The following is a 25,598-nucleotide window of genomic DNA, read 5'->3' on the forward strand; positions in this document are numbered from 1 at the left end:
AAACAAGAGTTTGAGCAGTTTTCAACTTTCAAGGGTATATATATATATATATTTTTAATGTATGAGGTATTTTATTTTTTCCATTACATGTAAAGATAGTTCTCAACTTTTGTTTATACATGCTTTACAATTTCAGATTTTTCTCCCTCCCTCCCCTCCCTCACCCCTCCCCTAGACAGCAAGTAATCTGATATAGGTTATATCTATATATCTCTATACATATACATATAGATATAGATACACACACACACACACACATATATATATACACATAATAACATTAATCCTATTTCTGCATTAATCCTGTTACAAGAGAAAGAATCAGAGCAGTGATGCAAAACCTCAAAATAGAAAAAAAAAAAACAACAGCACCCAAAACAAAAGAAATAATATGGTTCAATCAGCATCTATACTCCACAGTTCTTTCTTTCTTTTTTTTTTCTTGGATTTGGAGATCCTCTTCTATCATGAGTTCCCTGGAACTCTTCTGTACCATTGCATTGGTGAGAAAAATATAGTCCATCACAGTAGGTCAACACTCAATATTGATGATACTGTGTATAATGTTCTTCTGGTTCTGCTCATCTCACTCATCATAAGCTCACGTAAGACCCTCCAGGTTTCTCTGAACTCTTCCTGCTCATCATTTCTTACAGCACAATAGTATTCCATTGTATTCATATACCACAACTTGTCCAGCCATTCCCCAATTGATGGGCACCCCCTCAACTTCCAATTCCTTGCTACCATGTAAAGAGCAGCTATAAATATTTTTGTACATGTGGGTCCCTTTCCCCCTTCCATGATTTCTTTGGGCAAAAGACCTAAAAGTGGGATTGCTGGGTCAAAGGGTATGCACAGCTTTATCGCCCTTTGGGCATAATTCCAAATTGCTCTCCAGAATGGTTGGATCAGCTCACAGCTCCACCAACAATGCATTAGTGTTCCAATTTTCCCACAGCCTCTCCAACATTTATTATCTTCCTTTTTTGTCATTTTAGCCAATCTGATAGGTGTCAGGTGGTACCTCAGAGTTGTTTTAATTTGCATCTCTCTAATCATTAGAGATTTAGAGCATTTTTTCATATGGGAATAGATAGCTTTGGTTTCTTCATCAGAAAACTGCCTTTTCATATCCTTTGACCATTTCTCAATTGGGGAATGACTTGGATTCTTATAAATTTGATTTAATTCCCTATATATTTTAGAGATGAGGCCTTTATCAGAAGCACTGGCCTCAAAAATTGTTTCCCAGCTTTCTGCCTCCCTTCCAATTTTGGATGCATTGCTTCTGTTTGTACAAAATTTTTTTTAATTTAATATAATCAAAATCATCCATTTTGCATTTTATAATATACTCTATCTCTTGTTTGGTCATAAACTGTTTTCCTTTCCAAAGATCTGATAGGTACACTATTCCTTTCTCTCCTAATTTACCTATGGTATCACCTCTTATGTCTAAATCATGTATCCATTTTGACCTTATTTTAGTATACGGTGTAAGATGTTGGTCTATGCCTAATTTCTGCCATACTATCTTCCAGTTTTCCCAGCAGTTTTTGTCAAATACTGAGTTCCTATCCTAGAAGCTGGAGTCTTTGGGTTTATCAAACACTACATTACTAGTGTCATTTACTACTGCATTTCCTGAGCCTAGCCTATTCCATTGATCTACCACTCTATTTTTTAGCCAGTACCAGATAGTTTTGATGACTGCCGCTTTATAGTAAAGCTCCAGGTTTGGTACCACTAACCCACCTTCCTGTGAATTTTTTTTCATTATTTCCCTGGATATTCTTGATTTTTTGTTTTTCCAGATGAATTTTGTTATTATTTTTTCTAGCTCTATAAAATAATTTTTAGGTAGTCTGATTGGTATGGCACTGAATAAGTAAATTAATTTAGGCAGTATTGTCATTGTTACTATATTAGCTCTGCCTATCCATGAGCAATTGATATCTTTCCAATTATTTAGATCTGATTTGATTTGTGTGAAGAGTGTTTGGTAGTTGTGTTCATAGAGTTCCTGGGTTTGTCTTGGCAAGTAGACTCCCAAGTATTTTATATTATCTACCGTTACTTTAAATGGAATTTCTCTTTCTATCTCTTGCTGCTGGACTTTGTTGGTCATGTATAGAAATGCTGATGATTTATGTGGATTTATTTTATATCCTGCTACTTTGCTAAAGTTGTTAATTGTTTCAAGTAATTTTTGACTTGATTCTCGAGGATTCCTTAAGTATACCATCATATCATCTGCAAAGAGTGATAGTTTTGTTTCCTCCTTGCCTATTCTAATTCCCTTTAATTCCTTTCTCTTCTCTGATTGCTAAAGTTAACATTTCTAGAACGATATTAAATAATAGGGGTGATATCAAGGGTACATTTTTTAAAAAGACAAATATCTTAAGAACCTAGACAAAGTTAACATCATGAGCTTATCATTTGATTAAGGTCAAATGAACATATCTCTCTTCTGGTATCTGTATCCCATAGCTAAATTAGAAATTTCAGAAATGTGCTGAATCTTTGAGATCCCATCTCTGTCCCTTTCTTTAGTGGGGCAGTATGGTAAAGTAGTGAGAGAGAGAGAGAGAGAGCGCCCACTTCAGAGTTTGGAAGACCTAGATTCAAGTGCTGCCTCTTGCACATACTGGCCATGCATAATTGAATAATTTAAACTAAAAGTACTTTGGGCAGCTTTCTAAATTTATAAATAGCAGCCCCATTAGTCCTGCCTACTCTAGGATAAAAGGTCACTGTTACTCTCACAGCATGCTCACTCTCCTTTCTCTGAACATTGGCTACCTGTCCCTTATACCTGGAATACATTCCCTCCTTACCTCTTGTCCATAGAATCCTTTACTTTAAGTCAGCTTAAAAACCATTAACATGACGTCTTTCTATATTCCCTCTAAATGGTGGTGTTCCTTAGGCCAACTATATCTTCATTCCTATCCAGACTACATTCCTGACTGGATTTTTTTCTAACATGCTTCCATGTGTGTTCCCAACTTGGCTTTTCAGTGTAAAGTATAGAGTACTGGGCCTGGAGGCATAAAGTTATGAGTTCAAGTCTGTCCTCAGACATTTATGAGTGGTATGACCCAGGGCAAGTCACTTAATCTCTGTTTGGCTCAATTTCCTCACCTGTTAAATGAGAATAATAAACACCTACCTAACAGGGTAATAGGAAGGATCAAATGAGATAATTATAAAGCACTTAGCATGGTGCCTGAGACATAATTGTTACTATAAATACTTACTCTCTTCTTTTTTCTCTTGCTTTCCCCTTCCTCCATTAGGATGTAAGCTATTCAAGGGCAGAGGATAGTTTTCTGCTTATAATTGTATTCCTAGCACTTAGCATATTGCCTAATACATAAGTTCTTAAATGTTTTTTGACTTAATGATTGATTGCATATCAAATGTTCAATTAGAAATGATCATTTATTCTCTGAGTTTAGCTCAGTGCCTGGCATATTTTAGGTACCAAATAAATAACTGATTGCTGGTTGAGCAAGGATTAAGAATAATTCCATAGAGTTGATGCAAGTCCATTTTTTCATGCACTAGAAATTACTATTCTCATTTTCAAGATATGTTCCTCAATGTATGCTACCTAACTATTCCCTGAGAATTAACTAATATATTTACTACATAACTATTCCCTGTGAATGAACTAATAACATGCTTATTGTCTTGTAAGATCCCAAATTCACATTTCTGTTATTTTTTGTAATTATTTTGAGACTTCTGATCCAGCAAGGAAGTATCTTGTGACTTGCACGTATTAGGCATCTAATAATGGAAAAAAAATTGAATTGAAGGTACTTTAAAAAGACAATAGAATAGGAAGAAAGGCCCCATATGCACCAGTAGGAAAACACCTGTTTTAAGACATGGCTAAATATATTGTCGTTTATGTTTATAATGCAATATTACTATACTATATGATATGATAAAAAGAATACAGAGACGCATAGGAAGACTTTTTAAAATTAATCCCAAATAAAGTAAACAGAACTAAGAAAGCAATATTCAAAATGACAACAATGCAAATGGAAAGAACAGTAACAATATCATAAACAACAACAATAAAAAACTAAACTCTTTATAATTATCAAGGTTGCTTCTGAAGAAGGGTTGAGAAAATGCACTTCCTTCCTTTCTTTGAAGAAGTAGGAGACTATGGATGTAGAACATTGCATAAGCTATCATGCCTAGGTAGTCTATTATTGAGATCTATAGGAAAACAAACAAACAAGCAAACATGCTTTTCATAAGGATCCCTAATTATCTTTTCAGTGAAAGCAAAATCCACAAATCAGAGTGGGAAAATGAGGATAAGATGCAGGAAAATCTATTGTAACCAGGATTTGGGTCTCATTTGTTACTCTAGTTTAGACTAAAGCATGAGAAAGAGAGAAAAAAAATTACCTGGACAATTACTTCATTTATCCCCTTAGTGTTGTCAGTGTAGACAAAAATATGATAGCAGCTAATCTGCCTAACAATATAAAGACAGTATATGGGTAGAGAATTTTCATGGAATTAAAACATTTAAAGGTTGGATAGTGTATTTATATAAACTAGTACATTTATATAAATCAAATATATTTGTAAATGGGGGTTGAAAATACTAAGTGGTCAAATAGTGTATTTTTTTTTTTTTTGGTGAGGCAATTGGGGTTAAGTGACTTGCCCAGGATCACACAGCTAGTAAGTGTTAAGTGTCTGAGGCCGGATTTGAACTCAGGTCCTCCTGAATCCAGGGCCAGTGCTCTATTCACTGCGCCACCTAGCTGCCCCCAAATAGTATATTTTTAATAATTTGTACACTGGGTCAAATGTCCCTATATTCTTTTCCAGGAGATTATGTTGTAATGTCTGTGTACTTTGACCTGAGCAGAAGAATGGGATATTTTACCATTCAGACTTACATTCCCTGCACACTTATTGTCGTCTTATCTTGGGTATCTTTCTGGATCAATAAGGATGCTGTTCCAGCCAGAACCTCATTAGGTGAGTTGCTTTCCATTGTTCATATTTATGTGGATCAAAATGTCAAAAGATGAATATTTGCTTTCAAAACTTTGTATAAATATATAAATATATAGTGTCAACTCCATACTACAATGGAAACTGAGAAAACTGATGCTATTTCCTTTGTTTCATGGCTAAAGGTATTAACTTGCATCACAAATATATAGAAACAGTTTTAATAAGGGATAATTCATTTGTCAAAACTTCATAGATTAGAAATATTTGAGAATGAATGAGATCACAGAAGTCTATCATGGCATGTTAAAACTATTATGTGCCCCTTCTCTTCTTAGTTTCATTCTATCTAGAAGATTTTTGTTATTTTTACTGAACAAAATGACCATCCTCACCCCAAACATTATCATCTTCTTTTCCAGGTATTAATGCTAATGAAGTCTTTAAAAATCAGTCTTTACTAAAATTTTCCTAGGGGGAATAAAAATCATATTATATTTGTGTATGTATATTTATATGTGCATATATACCCATATATGTATGTGTGTGAATATATATGCATATATATACATATATACATATATATATGTGTGTGTATATATATATATATATATACATACAGAGAGAGAGAGAGAGAGAGAGAGAGAGAAGGAGATCTAGATCTATCTCTCATACTGTATATTGAAGAGCTGTCATGTAGCAGGATTAGAAGGTTCTGAATGATCCCATAAGGCAGACATCAAAACAATTGTTTAGAAGATTCAGAAAGCAAAATTTTGCCTCACTATAAGGAAGTATTTCTGACCAATCACGACTATCTAAATGTAGAACAGTTATCTCAGAATGTGTTGGTTCACCGAAGGTCTTCTGAAAAAGTCAGATGACTAATATCAGGAATGTTTTGAAGAGGACTCTTATCCAAAAACATGTTGTACTAGATGTCTTCTGAGTTTCATTCTACATTTGACATTCCGTTGTTCTGGATATACAAACATATACATCTAAATAACAAAAAACAACAAGAAAAGAAGAAGGAACATTTATAGAGCACTTGACAGTTTTCTAAAATGATTTACATGTGTTATTTTATTTGATCTTGGCAACAACCTTGGAGTCAGTTGATATTGTTTTCATCTCTTTTACAGATTAAACTAAGATAGGTTATGTGGCTTCCTCATGGTCACACATCTGATATTTATTGGAGGCAGTATTTGAACCCACTTCATCTTAAATCTAAGTATAGCACTATTATCCGCTATGTCAACTAAGCTGCCTCATATATATTACACAGTTTTTTTTCTTCCTCTTTCTTTCCTTCCTTCTCTCTCTTTCCTTCCTTTTTTTCTTTCCATCTTACCTTCATTTCCAATTAATTTAAAGTAGAAGTTTTAAATCAGGCTTTCTGGAATGAATAAATGTATATTCTCTCTTCCTAGCTTTAATTTAGTTTAAGTACAAAGTCAAAATTCTTATCACTAATTAATCTTTCCCTGGTTACTTCAGTCATGATTGAGTTCTCCTCCTTTCCCAGAACAGGATAATAAGGAAAGAAAAAAAATAAATTTGAATCAGAATATCTGAATTTGCATCCTGCCTTCATTAGTCACTATAGGTATGACCTTAGGAAAGTCAATTAACCTCTCTTTTAGTCAGATTCATCTTTTGTATAATGAAGAAATTGGCTAAATGAATGTTAAGGTTTCTTACATTCTTACATGCTTGGACTTGGATTCAAGCATGGGTTAAGTGATCAAAGCAAGAATTGTGGTTTCCATATTAGAATACGTTAGAAAAGGGAAAATATTTTAAAGAGAAAGACTTAGTAGGTTGGAGAAAAAAACTCCAAAGCTCTTGAGTCAGCTCCATAATCAATGAAAACATGCTTTATTTCACTAGTCATTGATGAACATAATGATACTTGTCTAGATATGAAAAAGACAGTAATTTTATCTCTAGATTTATGAAACTGTTCCAACTGTTCCCCCCTAAACCCTTGACATACTCAGAAATCTATCCATTCCTCAGACCTTTTTGTTTGGCTTCTACTGAAATAGACTATTAAATTTGCTTCAGGAGTCCTCTCAGCAAAGACTGAATTTCTACATTTGAGTGTCTGGTAGAGTTAATTGCCTCCTGGCTATCTCTATGGCTAGGAGCAATTCTGGTAGACACAACACAGCATGCATTTAGATGATGAAATTTTGTTTTTGTTTGTTTTTTCTTTGGGATAGTGACTCACAAAATTCAGCATAGCAAAGTCTTACATTATTGAGATTGACAAGCTACTGATTTTTTTTGTGTGAGGCAATTGGGGTTAAGTGACTTGCCCAGGGTCACACAGCTAGTAAGTGTTAAGTGTCTGAGGTCAGATTTGAACTCAGGTCCTCCTGACTCCAGGGCCAGTGCTCTTTCCACTGCTCCACCTAGCTGCCCCAAGCTACTGATTCTTAAGAACAATCTTGTCTTTAATTTTGGCTGGTCTAAGTAAAACAAAAATAAAATCATAGCATGTTGATAGCTCTAGAGTGAGGCTTAGAGATGGTAGAGGGAATCTTAGAGATTATGAAGTACAAATACTTTAATTTACAAATGAGGAAAATGAAGTTGAGATAAGTTAAGCAGTTTAGTCTCTTGGGTAGTGTCAGAATCAGGATAAGAATTCAAGACTCCTTCTATTTTCACCAATCAGTTGCTCTATAAATCAACTTGCCATCTCTATGACTTTACCCTTCCCTAGCCATCTTCCCCTGTGAATACTGTTTCCCCCTTTTTGAGAATTTCAGACCCTTAAGGGCAAATTTTGTCTTTCTAGTGTATTTTTATTACCCATAATTCAGGATGGAGTTTGACACATTGTAAACACTTAATATTTTTCATCCTTTCATTCATTTATGCATACATTCATTAATTAATCACATTGAAAAACCTGTCTTATGTTCCTTATGTTGGCAGTTTTTATTGAGCTAGCTTTTTTCTCTAGAATGAAATACACAATGTTTTTGGTTAACAAACACTGAACTTGAGGTTACAAGAAATTACTTCTAATCCCAACTCTTCTACTTAGTACCTATATTGTAACAATTGGAATGATGCCACCTGCTGGAGACTTACTGTAGGAAAGCTCCACCATGAGGAGAAGGCACCAGAGGGCAAGACATGTGGCTTTTCTTTGGTGTCAGGAAGTGATGGTTGCTTGTGGGAGGAATAAGGGGCGAGGCTGGTGCTCTTGCTATCTTTTGTCAGGACTCTGGTGGAGAGTGGAGCTAAACATGTGCTCTTCCTTTGATATATAGAAGAATCTAGGCCTTTCTCTCTCTCTGCACCAAATTCTTATTCTCCTTAATAAATTCTTAAAAGTCTAACTCTTGCTAAAGCTTATAATTTATTAGCGACCACTCATTGGATATTTTAGACAGACTAGCTAGAATTTTAGCCCCTTACAATATATTTTGGAGGCAAGTCATATAATCTCTCTGAGCTTCAGTTTCATCCTCTATAAAAGAAAAAAATAGAATAAATGTTCTCTAAGTCACCATCCAGCTCTAAATCTATGTTTTTATGATTTTATCTTTCTAGACATGCTTAGCTTCCCATGGTATTTTTGTAGATGAGAATCACTTACAGTTCCCCTCATAGAAATTAATAGTGAACATGTTCTAACCCAAGGAAGAAATTCCTTAGTCCAGTTTACTCTCCCTTGCCTATAAAGTATAAGGAGTTTGAGCATTATGGTTCCTCAGGGTCTCATCCTGATCACCAGTTGGTACAGTAATACATTTTTTTTTCCTTTTTTCTATTTTATCATGTTTCCTTCCCAGGTATTACTACTGTCCTGACAATGACTACTCTTAGTACGATTGCCCGTAAATCTCTCCCCAAGGTCTCTTATGTGACAGCCATGGATCTCTTTGTGTCTGTCTGCTTTATTTTTGTCTTTTCTGCCTTGGTGGAATATGGCACCCTCCATTACTTTGTCAGCAATCGGAAGCCAAGCAAGGACAAAGACAAAAAGAAGAAAAACCCGGTACGTACAGTTCCCTTTTGAGACTATCAGTATTATTGGTGTAGCTAGACCTCCAGGGCACTTTTAAGAACACATCTAAACTGTGGCTTTTGTTAGTCTTCAGATAGATGAGCTTCGGTTACTTAGTTCAAAGATGGGAACAATAATTTAAGTTTAGTCAGCTATAAGGAATGAGTAACTGATCTATTATGGTCATTAGAGACAACAGAGATATGTGTTTCTCAGGGGCAGACTCTATGTAATTGATTCATTCTGTGGGTTATAATAGGTACACAAAATGGAGCAATTTTATGCTGTCTTCATTTTATGAGAAGTATATTCACTGATGGGGGAGTTTATCATGCAGTCACTAATAGGCTGGACCCCATTATATTTTACCTATATATCTCCCTCTAACCCTTCTAATCCTTCTTCCCAACCCTTTTTTTTAAATTTTTAAGTATGGATATTTCAGGATCAAATTCACACCCTAGGCAGTTCTCCAGATAGGTTTCTTAAGTTTGAAATGTGACCATAATAACAAAGATAATATTCTATTGCAAAGAAAAAACAAACAGTAGAAATTGTTTTTCTTTTTGAGAAATTCCACATAGTTTAACATAGGAAACATAGATGATTAGAATATCTACTATCTATTTTGGACCCTTTTGGAATACATATCTACCTGATGAAGAATTTCTTTGGCTTCCAATTTTGTTTAAGTGCCCTTCTTGGTTGTTTAGAAAATAAGGGCCACATTCCTGTTGAATAGCTCATCTAACTAGCTTTCATATCACCAGGGACAACTTGTTGATGAATACCCATGAGAGTTTCTTATACTCTACAACAATTGTTATGTTGGGGATAAAGGAAGAAAGTGTAAGCAAATGTAAATTTATATACAAGGGCAGGAGGATAGGGTAGTCTGCCCCCTATTTTACTCTAAAAAGTAATGTGAGTGGGAGATTGACATGTTGTCAGCTATTTGAGCCATCAGATATATTGATTGAATCCTTTTGAGAGTCTCTAACTTATGGTGTGTTTCCTTAAGGAAGTCCAAGTAACACTGCTGAAATCATTGCAAGAAGAATATGTAATTATATATTATAGTATGTAATGAGCAAAGGTGGTTAGAGCATTAATTTTAGAGATAGGGATTAGGCCTGTGATTTCATTAGTAATGAGAAGTCTCAGGTGAGGAAACCTCACCTAATCAGTGCACATTGGCACCTCCTTTGGAATTTATAATCTTAGAGAACTACCTAGAGCACTGGTTTTTCACTGAGTTACCCAGGGTCAAATGACACGTATCAAACAGAGGATTTAACACCTGTTTTTCTGAACTTGTGGCTAGTCTTCTATTAAGTACCATTAAGTGCCTATTATTAATTTTAGAAAATGGTTATCTTTCATATCCCAGACATGCAATATGCTTATTCTTTGCAGGTCTTTCCCTTCTTTCTTTCTTTTTTTTTTCCTTTTGCCTCTCTACCTTTCCATTTAATCTCCTTGTTAATGTTATTTTTGTCCCTTTTTTCTTACTTGACTTCCTCCCTTTTCCATTTTCTTCTCCTAATAAGTTAGTTCTATTAACATCTTTAAGTATTATTCCCAAAACAAAAAGGTTGTGCTAACAGGCACTAGAATCCATATGAAATATCCTAAATTCTATAAACATACATTTTGTTTCAAAGATGAGAAATATTTATATTTCAAAATCTGGAGACTGGATAGAACAAATGAAGAAAGAATTGGCAGGAATGAGCAGAAAGAGAAGAGGGTTGACAAAATGCAACAGGAAAAAATATAAATTGCTGAGACTATGGAATGCATTTTTTAATCCTTTAAATGAAGTAGATAATGTAATTCATTACTTAGTCAAGGGAGCTGACAAGTTCCAAGACCCTTCAATGAGGAAATAAAGTACTCGATTCTCCTGTAATGGTGTACTGATGCTAATTGTGTAAAGGCTTACTCTAATCAGATCTTGCTGTTGAAAAGGTTTAGAAAAATAATCATGAAAATTGTTTCCATGCCAGATGAATGGGCAGTGGGAAGTTAGCTTGAAACACACTGGGTTTTGTAGTTCGATTGGAGTTTAGGGTCAAGATAATATTAAATCAGAATAATATTTACTTAGCTGGAAATTCACCCAATTACCAGATTTTTATTTTTCTTTCACTTCAGTCACAGGTTTTTATCATAGTTGAGGACTGTCCTTCTCTGTTTATAATTTCAGTTCTTTTTACTTACTATGTTTTGGGAATGTATCTTTAATTTATCTTATTTTGTCTCTTCCTCTTCTTTGTTTTCCTTTCTTTGTAAAAAAAAAAATGTTATTCTCTTTTCTGTCTACAAAACCAAAGCTTCTTCGGATGTTTTCCTTCAAGGTATAATGTTTTTGGAATGGAAATTCACTGCATGCCACTGCTGAATTTAACTATTAACGCTTAAATGAGATTTTTTTAAAAGTAGACATTTAAGCATTCTACTCCAGGTAATACATCTAAGAAGTAGAAAATTCTACAGATTTAGAAATAAATTTGTAGAGTTGATTCAGCAGCTCCTACACCAAGTCACAGATGTTTTGAATTCATTTGTAACTCAAGAGCAGCCAGAACCTTGAACAAAGTGTGATTTTCTTAAATAGTAGCCTAAACTGATTTGGCCTTTTTTCTTAGAAACCTCCATTCCAACAGCCCTAAACAATACATGGTCTTTAGAACTGAAATGGACACCATAAATCTTTGAAAATTATGTTTCAAGACATAGTCTCTTGCCTTCTAGTAAAATATATTTTAATGTTTTTAATGCATATAAAAACTATATTAGAGTCTTTTGGGAAAAATCCTAGAACTGAACATGTTTTATAGTTGAACAAATGTATTCATGCAAGTGTTGTTACTGGCTCTAAATACACTGCCATCATTTCAGATAGCAAATGATGATTGTTTTCTATTTTTATTGGAATTTTGGAAGCTCATTCCTAAATGTCAATATAGTTGATTTTTCCTAAGTCTATAACAAGTGAATTAGTAATTCTGAAGAAACTCCTTTGTCCTCTAATTCATTTTCCATTAGTAGAAGGGCAGGGATTCAATGACACTGAATAGAAGGGAATGCTAATTTCTGTTCACCCAATACTGACAATGTTTTGCCATTCTGGATGGTGAAAGTCATTGACAATGCTCATTCATGTAGGTGAACTTGGCTAACATTTGCATATAGTGACCATTTAATGTGAAATTCCATCTCTCTAATGCATTAGCCATACCATGGAGTTATATATAGTCCAAGAATAATTTATATTGCTATATAGTTAAAATAGAATTTGCCATCAGCACCATCTTTGTTCATTCTAACAGGCTATTTGCATACATATAAGCATGACAGATGCCTTGGTTTCAAAGAAAGTATTCATTTAAAAAAATAATTCTCCATTCCATTTGATGCCTTCATGTCTCCAACATCACCTCCAGTAGTTAGTGGAATAAAGTTTCATGTAGTTGTTTGGTCTAACCTTTTAGATCTTTGAGTCCATTTGTTGTTCAATTTCCTTGCTATAGCTATTAGCTTGATGATATTATTTTCAGCTGCATTGCTTAGCTCGAAATTTGAAATATGCAAATGTGCTCTCTTCATAATTTAAATTTTATCATTGTAGATCATGATGTCATAGCAATTTCCAGAGTCCCCATTTGCTGAATCATCATTCCCATTGACCATGCTGTAGACAATAATGTCTGCCTCTGATGATTCTGACCAAGTCTTTTATTCCCTTCCATTTGTATTATGCTCTTAGGCACCTACAATTGATATTCGACCAAGGTCAGCCACTATTCAAATGAACAATGCCACACACCTTCAGGAGAGAGATGAAGAATACGGTTATGAATGTCTTGATGGCAAGGACTGTGCCAGTTTTTTCTGCTGCTTTGAAGATTGCCGAACAGGGGCATGGCGTCATGGAAGAATACATATTCGCATTGCTAAAATGGACTCTTACGCTCGGATCTTCTTTCCCACTGCCTTCTGCTTATTCAACCTAGTCTACTGGGTTTCCTACCTTTACCTTTAAGCAAGAATGAAGCAATGATAAGAGTCTTAATCAATGATTCCCATGGGGAGATGATTTAAAGGTTCCCTTTTAAATGTCCACTTAATATAATCTCTCATATGCTTTATATTGGTCTCAATTCATTTGTGCCATAATATGGAATATCCTAATCATGCCATGTCATTTGTCCCTGACTTTCCTTTGGTTAATGTGATTTGGATATTACTGATTGAACTAATGAAAACTGTTATGTAAATGGAAAATAAGAATGATGAAAACAAAAGTAGATCAAAATGTAGCAATGGCAGCTCTAAAAGAAATGGAGGGGATGTGAAATTGAACTGGTGGAATACCTTTACCCTTCCATTGTAAAAATACACACACACACACACACACACACAATTTATAAGAAATGTACAATGTGTTTGCTTGGGGTAGAGAGATATCATCAATCTTTACCCTTTAGAATCTTCTTTTCATTTTGAGAAGCATTATCTCTCAATTCAAATAAGTGTTACTAGCCTAGAAATGTTATCCTCCCATACCCCCAAGTTAATAATAGGAAAAAAATACCATCCTTTTAAGAGCACATGTAAAATGTTGTAAATATTGAAATACCTTATAATGCTTAAAGTAGTGCATGCATCATTTTAGGGCCAAAATAAATGAAGCAAAGATACCATAAAGTATTGTCTTTTATTTTGTGGCTCTGGGCTGTAAGTGAAAAATGTTAATAGAATCATAAAGAGTCAGTCTGGGTTTGGGATTGGGGAGGAGAACTTAGCTGCCCTCTCATGCATGAAGATTAAAACAGCATTTTTGTGTATGACAGTTTGATACCTTAATATATATATATATATATATATATAAACAAAACAATCTACATTTGCCTCTTCTAAATAGTCTATGAATCAAAAAGGATCGACAATTTCTTATCTAGTTTATTAAGTGACTGTATGTGCTTGACGCTATTTTTTCTTGCTTTCTAGTCCATTAGATTGCAATAGAAATTATTCTTCATCACAGGATCTGCTTCAGGCTATTAATACATAAGCTGCTGGTGACTCCTTCCATATCAAGCTCAAATGATGATTAGTCATCTCACATGGGGTATTTGTGGAGTGATACATCTCTCGGAAATAACCAGAAGGGTCAGAAGGAACTTCAGTTTTCAATCTTTGTCATCTGGAATTTGTATTTCATTTTCAGGCAAGGGTCATTTTTGTTTTTCTACTATGACAATGGTATTTTCTCTTTCTTTTCTTTTCATATTAAGAAGCAAGTTTACTAATACACAATCACTTGAGCATCTGCTTTGATATTTTTTCCCATTTGTGGGAATGGGTTGGTTCCAATTCAACAACATTCTCTCATGTGAATCACTGGCACAGATTTCCAAAATTCATACATGACTGGGGTTATAGGGATAATCTGTAGTTATGTCATACATGGCGAGCATTCAATAAGTGTTCATTGAAAGAATGGCCCACAGAGGGAACAAACCAATGAACTTGACATTGTTAGACTATACTCTTAGTGAGCTAATTAACTAATGACTTTAAACATGATAAATTATGCCATATAAACAGTTTGTTCTACCCCATAGCTTTGTTTCTGTACAGCAATACTCCTTTAACATGCTTCTCTTCTGTGGTGTGGTTACTGTAAGACAGAAATCTAACCATCACAATTATACAATTTACAAATTCCCCCAAATAATCAAAGGGGAATAAAAAGTGTCTTTGCTAACAGACAAGCTGTGTGTAGTTTGTGTATTTCAAACCATCTATTCCATATGGATGAATCTTGAAACTCATTCAGCCACAGGTTTTCCAAACTTTTGATCATATCTGATGTACTCAATTATGCAACCTTATGCCAATGTAAATGCAATCAATTCTCTTTGAATATTTTTCTGTAATTGTAAAAGTATTAAAATGCTTACTTTAGGAGAGTTGTTGGCAAATTTCAGTAATGAGTAATGTGTGCTAGTTGTCATGATACAATTGCTTTATAACAGATGAAGGCACAAAGTAAAAGCTAGTTTTCCAATGTTTGTATAGGCTTGGAAATCCATATACACAGAAAAATAAACTAATTCTGAATCATCATCTTTCCTCATCAAATGTATTTGGAAATCCTTTTCAAAAAGGAATTGCACAAACCTGTGGACTTTTACAATAAAACTGCTGCTCTTAAACACAGAAAGGTGGCATCTCCTTGCTGGTGTCTTTGCACTATACTGTATTAAAAGGTGGGTCTTCCCTTCTTTCTCAATGTCTTTTATTTTTTAACTATTTGTTCTGTAGTGGGGAAGAGTGAGGAAGGCTGCCAAAAGGATCACTATTTAATCAATAAGCATTACTTAAGCATAAGACAGGTACTGTACTAGGCACTGGGGTTATAAGACCAAATAGCAAGCCTCTTCCTTCAATGAAGCTTATGAATGTTTATTTGGGTAGGCACCATGTAGATAAGTAAGTACAAATACATATCTAGATAAATATACATATATAAAAAATGTCATTTTGTTTTGTTCAGGTGATAGGGTTATAGGGGTAAAGAGGCAGCAACATCTGGGATGTGTAATATAGAAGGGAGTAAGTTTAAAAAAAGAGAGAAAAGAAGACAGATGCTACAAATTCACAAAGAAGGTGGAATTTGCCTGTAGTTTTTCCAGATTTCCCTTCCTTTTCCTTTCACTTTCATCCTCTCTATTGCTATGATTTTGTCCCAGATACCAAATAGAATGTGGCAAGGAAGCTTCCTTTTCCTTCTCTTCCTTTTACTTCTTCTCCTTCCTCCCCTTCTTTCTCTTCCTCCTCATTTCCTTACTAAGACAATTATTGTGTGGGAGAAGGGTGAATTTTCCCATTCAAACAATACTAAATGAGCCAATTAATATGGATTATGAGGATTCCATTAACAGCTACTATCTCTGTGTTGTTGTCTTTTTTTAATATTTTCCGAGTTTACTTTTCATAAAATGTGAAACTGAAATGAACTCTGGGTCTTATCTAAGATGGCCAGTTTATGGCTGAAAGACCTTCAATATCTAATTTCACCTTAAAGCCCTAGGTTTCATTATGAAAGAATGGAAAGAGTATTGGTGTAGGAGTCAAAAAGCCATGGTTCCCAGTCCTAGTGATGTTACTTGTTTTTCCTGAAACGAAGAATTTTATCTTAGTTGTTTCTCACTTTCCTAATTCATAAAATTATGGGGTGGTAGAAGGAAAAAAGAGGGTATCCTGAGTTACCTCTAGTAGTTCCCTTTCATCTTTAATATGCTTTGGTTTTAGCACTTTTCTCTTCTTTTAAATTATTTTTCTTCTCACTTCCTAACCACCCCACCTCACACTTTCCTACATAATCTCTGATTCATATACTCCAAATTTTCTTTACTCAGTTGGTCTTTTTCCCTCTTTGAGTTTCATGTCAGACTATGCTGCATCTTTAGAATATTCTTCCCTCAGTCAAAAGGCTCTCACTTGAAAATCTGCCTCCCCCATAAAACTTTCTAAGAAAAATCAGGGACAAGTCCCCTGTTTTCTTTCACCATTCTCAGTCTAGACATGATCTTCTGATGGGTAAAGGTCCATCCAGGATCTATCCCAGGTATGTAGTTATTAGAAATTGATTCCTCTTTGACAGCTATTTGATAGAAATTATTCACCATAAAGTTAAATATTCATTGTTTCTATTTTTCTATTTATGTCATATGTCTTTTGACATCAGTGTTAGAATCTTGGATTGTAATGAATAGATTCATTGAATGAGAGGCTTTGGTATTCTTGATATCAAGAATACCTATATTCAAATCTCACCTCTGACACTCACTAGTTTTGTGACCCCAATTATCTTTTTCTCTCAGTGGTTGGTCAAATTTCTAAGCCTATAAATTGAAGAGTATTTGCCAAGAAAGAGAGACAGAGTCATAAAGAGAGAGAGAGAGATAGAGAGAAATAGAGAGATAGGGAAATAGAGAGGCAGAGACTGAGAAGAACAATCATTTTATTTCATAGATATAGAAAAACAAGGCCTAGAGAGTTAAATGATCATTTCAAACTCAGGCAGCTAGTTAGAGTGAGAGTCATAAAGGAAATCAGCTTCTTTCTACTCTGAGAATTTGATTCTCTTATAAGGCACAGACTGAACCAATCAGTCAACCAATCAACTAGCAAGTGCTTATTGAACACCTAATGGGTGCTTAACACTATACTGGTAGGACAAGTTGATATAGGTCTTTCTTTGTTTAATGCCCAGCACAGTGCCATATGTAATTTGGTGCTAAGTGAATATTCTTTGACAGGGATAATGATACCTCTAGGAGAAAAAAAAAATGTTATTTGTTGGCAATTACATTTTAAAGTAGGTTCAAGAGACTGCTACAGAGTCTTCAGAGAAGAATTTGAGATTTATATTATGCAATATGCATGTATAGCACTTATTCAAATGAACTTTAAGTCATTTCCCTGGAAAATCTTTTGGAATATATTTAATGGACAAGCAGCCTTGAAATATCCTGTCTACAAAGGAACAAATGCAGCCATTCAAAACACATTATTTTTTCTTTGTTGAATGAGAGGTAGACCTTTGGGATGAATATTACCGTTTATGCCTTGCTCTTTGATGGCCATTGCAGCCCATAAGCCACCACCCTTGCACTTATAGCACTTTAGAAAAAAGCCAAACAATCCCAGTCTCAGGGATATTGTTCTCTTCTTAGTCCAGTGATTAAAAATAGCAATGTTACCATCTCATTTCTGCAAACATGTTTATATGATCAATAGAAATTTAACTGGTATGACAATCTACCTTAACTGAGGACAGTTGAGTCATTAGGGAGCAGATCATCTCTGACTAGGCACTCAGAAACTTGAGCACAGTGGATGTAGAGCATCAATTTCTTACTTGAATAGCTCTTGATTGAAAGTCACACCAGAAATTAATTTCTCATCACAGGCAACCATTTGTAATGGTTTTAAAAATCTGTTTCCTCCATTTCTCCCTTTCTTCCACAGTTCTACCAATATTTTATTCTTCCTTCTATAGAATTATAAAATTTGGAAGTTTGATAGGACATTAGAGACCATGCAATTAATTCCCTTCACTTTTAGTGCAACTTGCTGGGGACGGAGTCCGGAAGCTCTGAGTTCATCTCCTACCTCAGGCATTACTTAGCTGTGTTTTCCTAGGTAAGTCATTCTGTTTGCCTCAGTTTTGTCATCTATAGTATAACAATATTTCCTACCTTATAGGGATGTTGTGAAAATCAAGTGAGAAAATATTTGTAAAGCACTGTGCTATATAAATATTAGTTATTGTCATTATTTTTCTGGATAAGAAAGCATAGACCCTCAGAAGTTAAAATAACTAGCCTAAGTTCCACATCTTCAGTCACCAAAGCTCTCCCTTTGTCCCATCAATGGGAAGAAATTTTTAATGTAAGAGTTTATTGTGATCCAACTTTCTTTTTTTTTTAATAGAGTATTTTATTTTTTCCTGTTGCATGTAAAGATAGTTCTCAACTTTTGTTTATACAAACTTTCCAATTTCAGATTTTTCTCCCTCCCTCCCCTCCCTCCGCCCTCCCCTAGACAGCAGGTAATCTTATATAGGTATATATATATATATATATATATATATATATATATATATATATATATATATATATATATATATATATATATATATATATATATATACACACATATAGGTATATATATATATAGGTATATATATATATACATATATAGGTATATATATATACATAATAACATTAAACATATTTCTGCATTAGTCATGTTATAAGAGAAAAATCAGAGCAATGACGAAAAATCTCAAAATAGAAAAACAACAGCACCAAAAACAAAAGAAATAATATGCTTCATTCAACATCTATACTCCACAGTTCTTTTTTTTTTTCCTGGATTTGGAGATCTTCTTCTATCATGAGTTCCCTGGAACTCCTCTGTACCATTGCATTGGTGAGAAGGTGATCCAAATTTCAACTCAAAATGAAATTTTATGTTTTTTTTTTTTCCCCCTGCTCTTAGGAATTGAGAATAAAAGATGTTTCTGGCCTGTGAAAGTATTCCTGTCAAATGGAGATACATGAATATTGTTGAATGTTACTGGAGATAGTATAATTTTAATAAACCTTCAGCTGGACATTAGAAATCCTCTAATTAGGGGGCAGCTAGATAGCACAGTGGATGGAGCACTGGCCCTGGATTCAGTAGTGCCTGAGTTCAAATCCAGCCTCAAATACTTGACACTTACTAGCTGTGTGACCCTGGGCAAGTCACTTAACCCCCATTGCCCTGCAAAAAAAAAAAAAGAAATCCTCTAATTAAAACATAATACTTTGGAGAGAAAGGGACAAAAGGCTCTTAAACTGTCACTTGACCAAGATCACAGAACATTAGTAGCACCTTTTTTAAAAAGTCTACATATCCCTTAATACTGAGTAGGTTTTCAGAATTTTAAAGTAATTTACCTGTGAGTGTACTTTTATACCAATGCCATTATAAGACAAACAATAATTTGAAATATTATACTGCTGCATATGAGGGCGTCATTATCTTCCTAAGGATCTAAAACCAGGGAACTTTGAAAAATTGTGAAGGGTGTTTAAAATGCAGGATGCAATTATGAAAATAAGTACCCAATCTATCTCAGGAGTAACATGAAGGATGAGCTGTCTTTCTAAAACAAAACACCAAATGCTGACCTGACCAGACTATTTTCTTTGAAATTACTGTTTAAAAATGTACAAGACATATGTGGTCCTGAAAGAATAAATCCTTCTGTTTTATTCTGAAAAATAGACTGCAGACAAGAAAAACAACGGTAACCTTGGAATTATAAAGTAAGCCTATCATCAAGGCCAATAGCAACTGACAGAGAAAGGGACATTTTGGAAAAATTAGCTAGATCCTCTGGACAAATTAGGAATCACTAGGAACCATAATAGCCAACTATCTTTACCCAAATCCTTTCCTTTAAGGAAGACTATGCCCAAGTAGTAGCTTCTATCTGATATAGCTAATTCCAACATGATTCAAAAATAAAAATCATCATTTTTATCTATACCCCCAGGCTAAACATCTCTGACCTTTCCCACAGCCTTGCCCTTAAACAGTAAATCTCACATTCATCTTAGCCAACACATTTTATACTCCAGTATAGGTGCCCTTAAACAGTAAATCTCACATTCATCTTAGCCAACACATTTTATGCTCCAATATAGGATTTTAGTAATAAAGACAATTAGGAGATGATGATTTTCTAGTCTCTGTAAGCAATATCTAAATAATAGAATCACAGAAGGTGACATTTGGAAGGGACTTTAGAAGTCAAGAGATATATGGTTGACTATGCTTATTTTATACATGAATTTGGATCCTAAGGGGGAAAGGAACTTGCCCCAAAGCACACAGCTAGTAAGTAGCAGAAGTAGGATTCAAATGGAAGTCTTCTGATAATGGGTTCAATAGTCTTGCTTTTTTGGGAAGACTTCATTTCCCATATACTCCATTCATTTTGCTTAGACTATATAGACATATTATAATCCTCTTTGAAGTTACTGCTTCCTAGGACAAACCCAAGCAACAATTGACATCATGGTCCCTGAGGTCCTAATAAGGGTTATGCCCTTTTTGTCCTCAACAGAGTTCTTTGTGTTCCCCAAGTATATATAGCACACCATCTCACTAGTTTTATTCATAGGATCCTAGATAATGATGACAGCTAGCATTTATATAGCTCTTTAAGGTATATAAAACACTTTACATGCTATTTCAATTGATCCTCAAGACAGGTAGGTGTTAGATAAGTTCTATCATTACTCTTATTTTACAGATGAGCAAACTGAGGCTGAGAGAAGCTACATGACTTTCCCAGAGTCACGAATCTAATAATAGTCTGAAGCAGAATAGAAACTTTGGTATTTTTACTTCAAAATCAATGCTCCAGCCACTGGGCCTCCAGACTGCCAAAGAAGAAAGAGTTGAAGAAACTATTTCAGTACAGCTTAATTCTAATTCAATCCAATAAATGCAATAAACATTTATTAAGTACCTAAAATATGCTCAGGCATGGTGCTAAGTGCTAGGGATACAACTAATAGAAAGAAAAAAAGTTTCTGCCCTCCTTTAGCTTACAGTCTAAAGACAACACATGAAAGGAAGCAGGAAAGTGGGTGTGGGAGGGAGAGATACCAGGAAATACCTGGCATGGGGGCATTTTGTTCCATGGAATTGAAACCAACAGGGCAGCAGTCGCAAGGTAGAATAAACTGAGAATTCAGTCTTTGCCTTCTATAAAGGAAGGCACTGGGAGGAGTTTGATATTCTGGCTTCCAACCTTTCAACCAATGGAGAGAGAAGGCTAAGAAAGGTGGTGTCAATCAAGGTTTTTGGTAAAAGAATGATGGTAAGTTCAGAAGGGATGAGGTTATCTTGGGGAGGGCATCATGTTACTTTAAGTTGAAACCATGCAGAGCATCAGATTTAAAGTAGAGTGAGATGATAATAATAATTCCCACATTTGGTTGCTCATCTTTAAAACTTCAGAGAATACCACTCATTGCAGGTAAAATATATCTTTCAATTCTAATGAAAAGTAGCAAATCATGGGAAGACTTACTTCAACTTACTGTGTGTTTCCCTATGGTCATGCTACCCATTTTTCTCTTAATATATTTTCCATATGATTTTTTAAATAGTTGATTCCTTAAACTTGAGGATTGAAATACATATGACCATAAGCTTTACATATAATTAATACGAATATATGATATATATTCTATTTTACATTTGAGATGGATTGTAATATGGTGAAAAAAAACAACACTTGGGAGTCAAAGAGACTGAGTTAAAATCCCACTTCTGTCGTTTACTTACCTGGGTCACTTTGAGCAAGTCTCTTCAATTCTCTAGGCCTCAGTTTCTTTTCTGTAAAATAAGATACTTGAAATATATGACCTCCAAATTTTCTTCTAGTTCTAAATCTATGACCTTATGATATTATATAAGATAGAGGGCCAACCTTGAAATCATGAAGACCTAAGTTCAAGTTTTTATTCTGATACATATTATCCAGGTAAAAACTATGTACATGTCACCTAATTTCTCAGCGTCTCAGATAGCTCTCTAATATTATAAGTTCCAGATATATCACTTATCTGTATTGGTGCAAAGGGTTTTCATGACAGGAGATTCTCACATATATGCTATCCCTATTCCAAATCCTTGAAAAAACTGATACATTTATATGCATTACATCATTGACCTATATTCATATATACCAGCCAAAAAATCTTATGTAAATTTTCCAGTTTCTAATAATATAGAGAGTTATATTGAGATTGTTATAGAAACAAATGGTGACAATTGGGAAATTATTATTTATTCATATCTTAAACAGTTTACTTTACACAACCCTTATCACAGAAGAGGAGAGTCTAAGTATGTGATTTTAATTATAACAAAATGAAAAAAAAAATTCTCCCATTTGGTGGACTATATTTTGCAGGCATCTGTCTACATTTACTGGCAATAGCACAATGAAATATATCAATAGTGATGTATAATCACTAATTTCTACTCAATAAGCATTAATTAGTTAACTAAGAGATTTAAGGAATTAAAAAGTAAAATGGTTATTTATGGTAACATTAAAATATTGTTAAGACAAAGTGCTAAAACTTTAAAATTGTATTTAAAGTAAGGACAGGGGGCATCTAGGTGGCACAGTAAATGGAGCACCGGTCCTGGATTCAGGAAGACATGAGTTCAAATCCAGCCTCAGACACTTAACACTTACTAGCTTTGTGACCCAGGGCAAGTCACTTAACCCTCATTGCCCTGCAAAACAAAACAAAACAAAATAAAACAAAACAAAACAAAACCAAAAACCTATATTCTCAAATGTTAGTTAAAATGTTTTTAAACCTAGAGGCTGAACGTTTTAGCTTTTAAAAATCCTTTACTCTTTGATATTTTTCCTTTGTCAATTTCTCAGAATTTCTTCCTTGTAAAGATTACACTTCCAGTAGCTATTTGAAGGTTCCACTTCTCATTCACCTACACTTCTAAACTGATTTCTTATTTGAAATCATTGAAAGTTCTCATGGAATATTCCAGATTTGTAGCCTTAGAGGTTACAGTGATTTCTTTTTATCCATAATTAGTGGAGCTTCATGGTATAATGGCATTAAAATTATATTATACAACTCTGATATTTTCTCTTAAATGATTTTGAAGTAACAGCATCTAGAAATTGAAAAGTAGGTCACAGTATATATGCTACAAACAAGCCAGAGTTATTTCTACCATGTATCTGATGAGAGGAATTTTCTAAGATGCTTCCTTTCTAATGATAGAAGTTTAAGAATGATTTAACTATTGGTTGTAGTCTCCTGGTATGGCAGAATAGTGATACTAAAGAACTGTCCATCACAATTGAAGATAATATCTGCAAGCCACTTATAGAAAAATGTATTCTTTGAGTCCTCACTATTCTCCTTAGTCTCCTCCTAACTGGCTTATACCATCAGCAGTGGGAATGAATTTGGATGCTAGAGAAAAAAATAATAAACATTTTTAAGTGTTTACTAAGTTTCAGGCACTGTGCAAATACTGGGACTACAAAAAGATCTAAGTAACAGCCCCTGTATCGAAACAATGAACAAAAAACTATATTCTAACAAGCCATATACACAGGAAATAATTTAAAAAAGAAAGGAACTAGAGATAAAGGGGCTTGGAAAAGGCTTCCTGTAAAAGATAATATTTAGCTTAAGGCCTGAAGGAAGCCAGGGAAGCCAATATGAGGAGGAAGAATGTTCCAGGCATGGAGCACTGGCAGAGAAAATGTTTGGAGCTGAGAGATAGAGTTTCTCATTAAAAGAATTACAATGAAATCAATATCATTAGATCAAAGAGTATGTGACAAAGTTATAATATAAGAAGACTAGAAAGGTGGGCTGGGTTATAAATAGCAAAACCCCCAACCAGGGAATTTTGTATTTGATTGATCTGGGAGGTAACAATGAGCCACTGGAAATTGAACGGGAGAATAACATAGTCAGACAGCTTTAGAAAAATCACTTTGGTGGCTGAATGGAGTAGGAAAAATGTGAGGCAGGTAGATCCACCACACATATACATATCCATATATGTGTGTGTGTACATGTATGTATACATATACGTGTATGTATATGTATGTACACACATATAAAATATGTTGCAAACAATAGGAAAATCTAGAAAAACACAGGATATATAATTAAATATGGATAAATAGACATTTTATCATTTAGTTTATTTAGTCCCTGCTCTAATGTTCTGAATTGAACAATTATATTGTATAATAGAAGGCAGAACTATCCAACTCTTATTTAACTTCTGTTTAATCTACCAAGAACAATCTTTAAATTGGGAAAGATAGGGCAAAATGATTAATGACAAGACAGTCTAAAATACTCAATCCTCCTCTACCACATTTAGATCAATTTCTACACAAAAAGCATTAACACGAAATGAGGTTACTTTCTTCCCTATTTGATTAAATAGACACAGGACACAATTAACACCTGTGTGCATTTCTCTGCCCTTGCATCATCAACATTTGAAATTTCAAGCATAAAGAATATATGATCTATGGAAAATATACAGGTCATAAGTAAATATCATGACACTGGTGAGAAAAAGTGAGGAATGAATTTTTTTCTTTTCATTAATTCATTTGTGTCAAACTCTTCCTGACCCCATGGACCATAAAATGCTAGGAACTTCTATCTTCCACTCTTATCCAAAGTCTATCTAAACTCATATTCATTGCTTTCATGACACTATTTATCTATCTCATCCATCTATCCATCCCCTTTTTTTGAGTTCAATCTTTCACAACATCAGGGGCTTTTCCAATGAGTCCTGTCTTCTCATTTTGTTGGCAAAGTATTTTAGCTTCACCTTCAGTATTTTTCCTTCCAGTGTGTGATCTGAATTAATTTCTTTAAGTATTGACTAATTTGATCTCCTTGCTGTGCAAGCAATTATTAAAAGTCTTCTCTAGCTCCACAATTTGAAAACATCAACTCTGCAACACTCAACTTTCATTTCAGTCCACCTTTCACACCCATATTGGGAAAACAACAACAACAACAAACATGCTTGACTATATGGATCTTTGTCGGCAAGGTGATGTCCCCACTTTTTAGGATGCTTTCCAAATCTGCCATAGCTTTTCTTTCAAGAACCAATCATCTTTTAATTTCAGGATAGCACAAGATCTAGCAGCTTTTACATTAAAGGACCAGATCACTGAAGATGATCTTCAGTGATCTTTGAGCCCAAATATATATAATCTGACACTGCTTCCATTTGTTCTCCCCATGTGCATTCCTCTCACCCCTCAGTTTTACCCTAAATATGTAATCATGTGGCTGCAGGATGACACAGTGGACAAAGCATTAACCCCGGACCTAGTGGGACCCCAGCAGAAACCTAGCCTCAGACACAAGACAGTCAA

General features: G+C 34.4%; 1 protein-coding gene across 2 annotated transcripts in view; it reads left to right on the forward strand.

Moving 5' to 3' along the window:
• GABRG2 (gamma-aminobutyric acid type A receptor subunit gamma2) overlaps nucleotides 1-15,332 on the forward strand; it is a 125,297-nt gene extending 109,965 nt beyond the window's left edge. The window contains exons 6-9 of one of the 2 annotated variants that reach the window (XM_043985706.1): nucleotides 4,873-5,025; nucleotides 8,820-9,025; nucleotides 11,371-11,394; nucleotides 12,807-15,332. In XM_043985706.1, coding sequence (XP_043841641.1) covers nucleotides 4,873-5,025; nucleotides 8,820-9,025; nucleotides 11,371-11,394; nucleotides 12,807-13,082 — 659 coding nt within the window. In that variant the 3' untranslated portion in view covers nucleotides 13,083-15,332. The remainder of the gene's footprint in view (nucleotides 1-4,872; nucleotides 5,026-8,819; nucleotides 9,026-11,370; nucleotides 11,395-12,806) is intronic. The other variant, XM_043985708.1, reaches the window with a different exon arrangement.
• Nucleotides 15,333-25,598: the final 10,266 nt, after the last annotated feature.

This window comes from Dromiciops gliroides, chromosome 2, assembly GCF_019393635.1.
Source record: "Dromiciops gliroides isolate mDroGli1 chromosome 2, mDroGli1.pri, whole genome shotgun sequence".
NCBI lineage: Eukaryota > Metazoa > Chordata > Mammalia > Microbiotheria > Microbiotheriidae > Dromiciops > Dromiciops gliroides.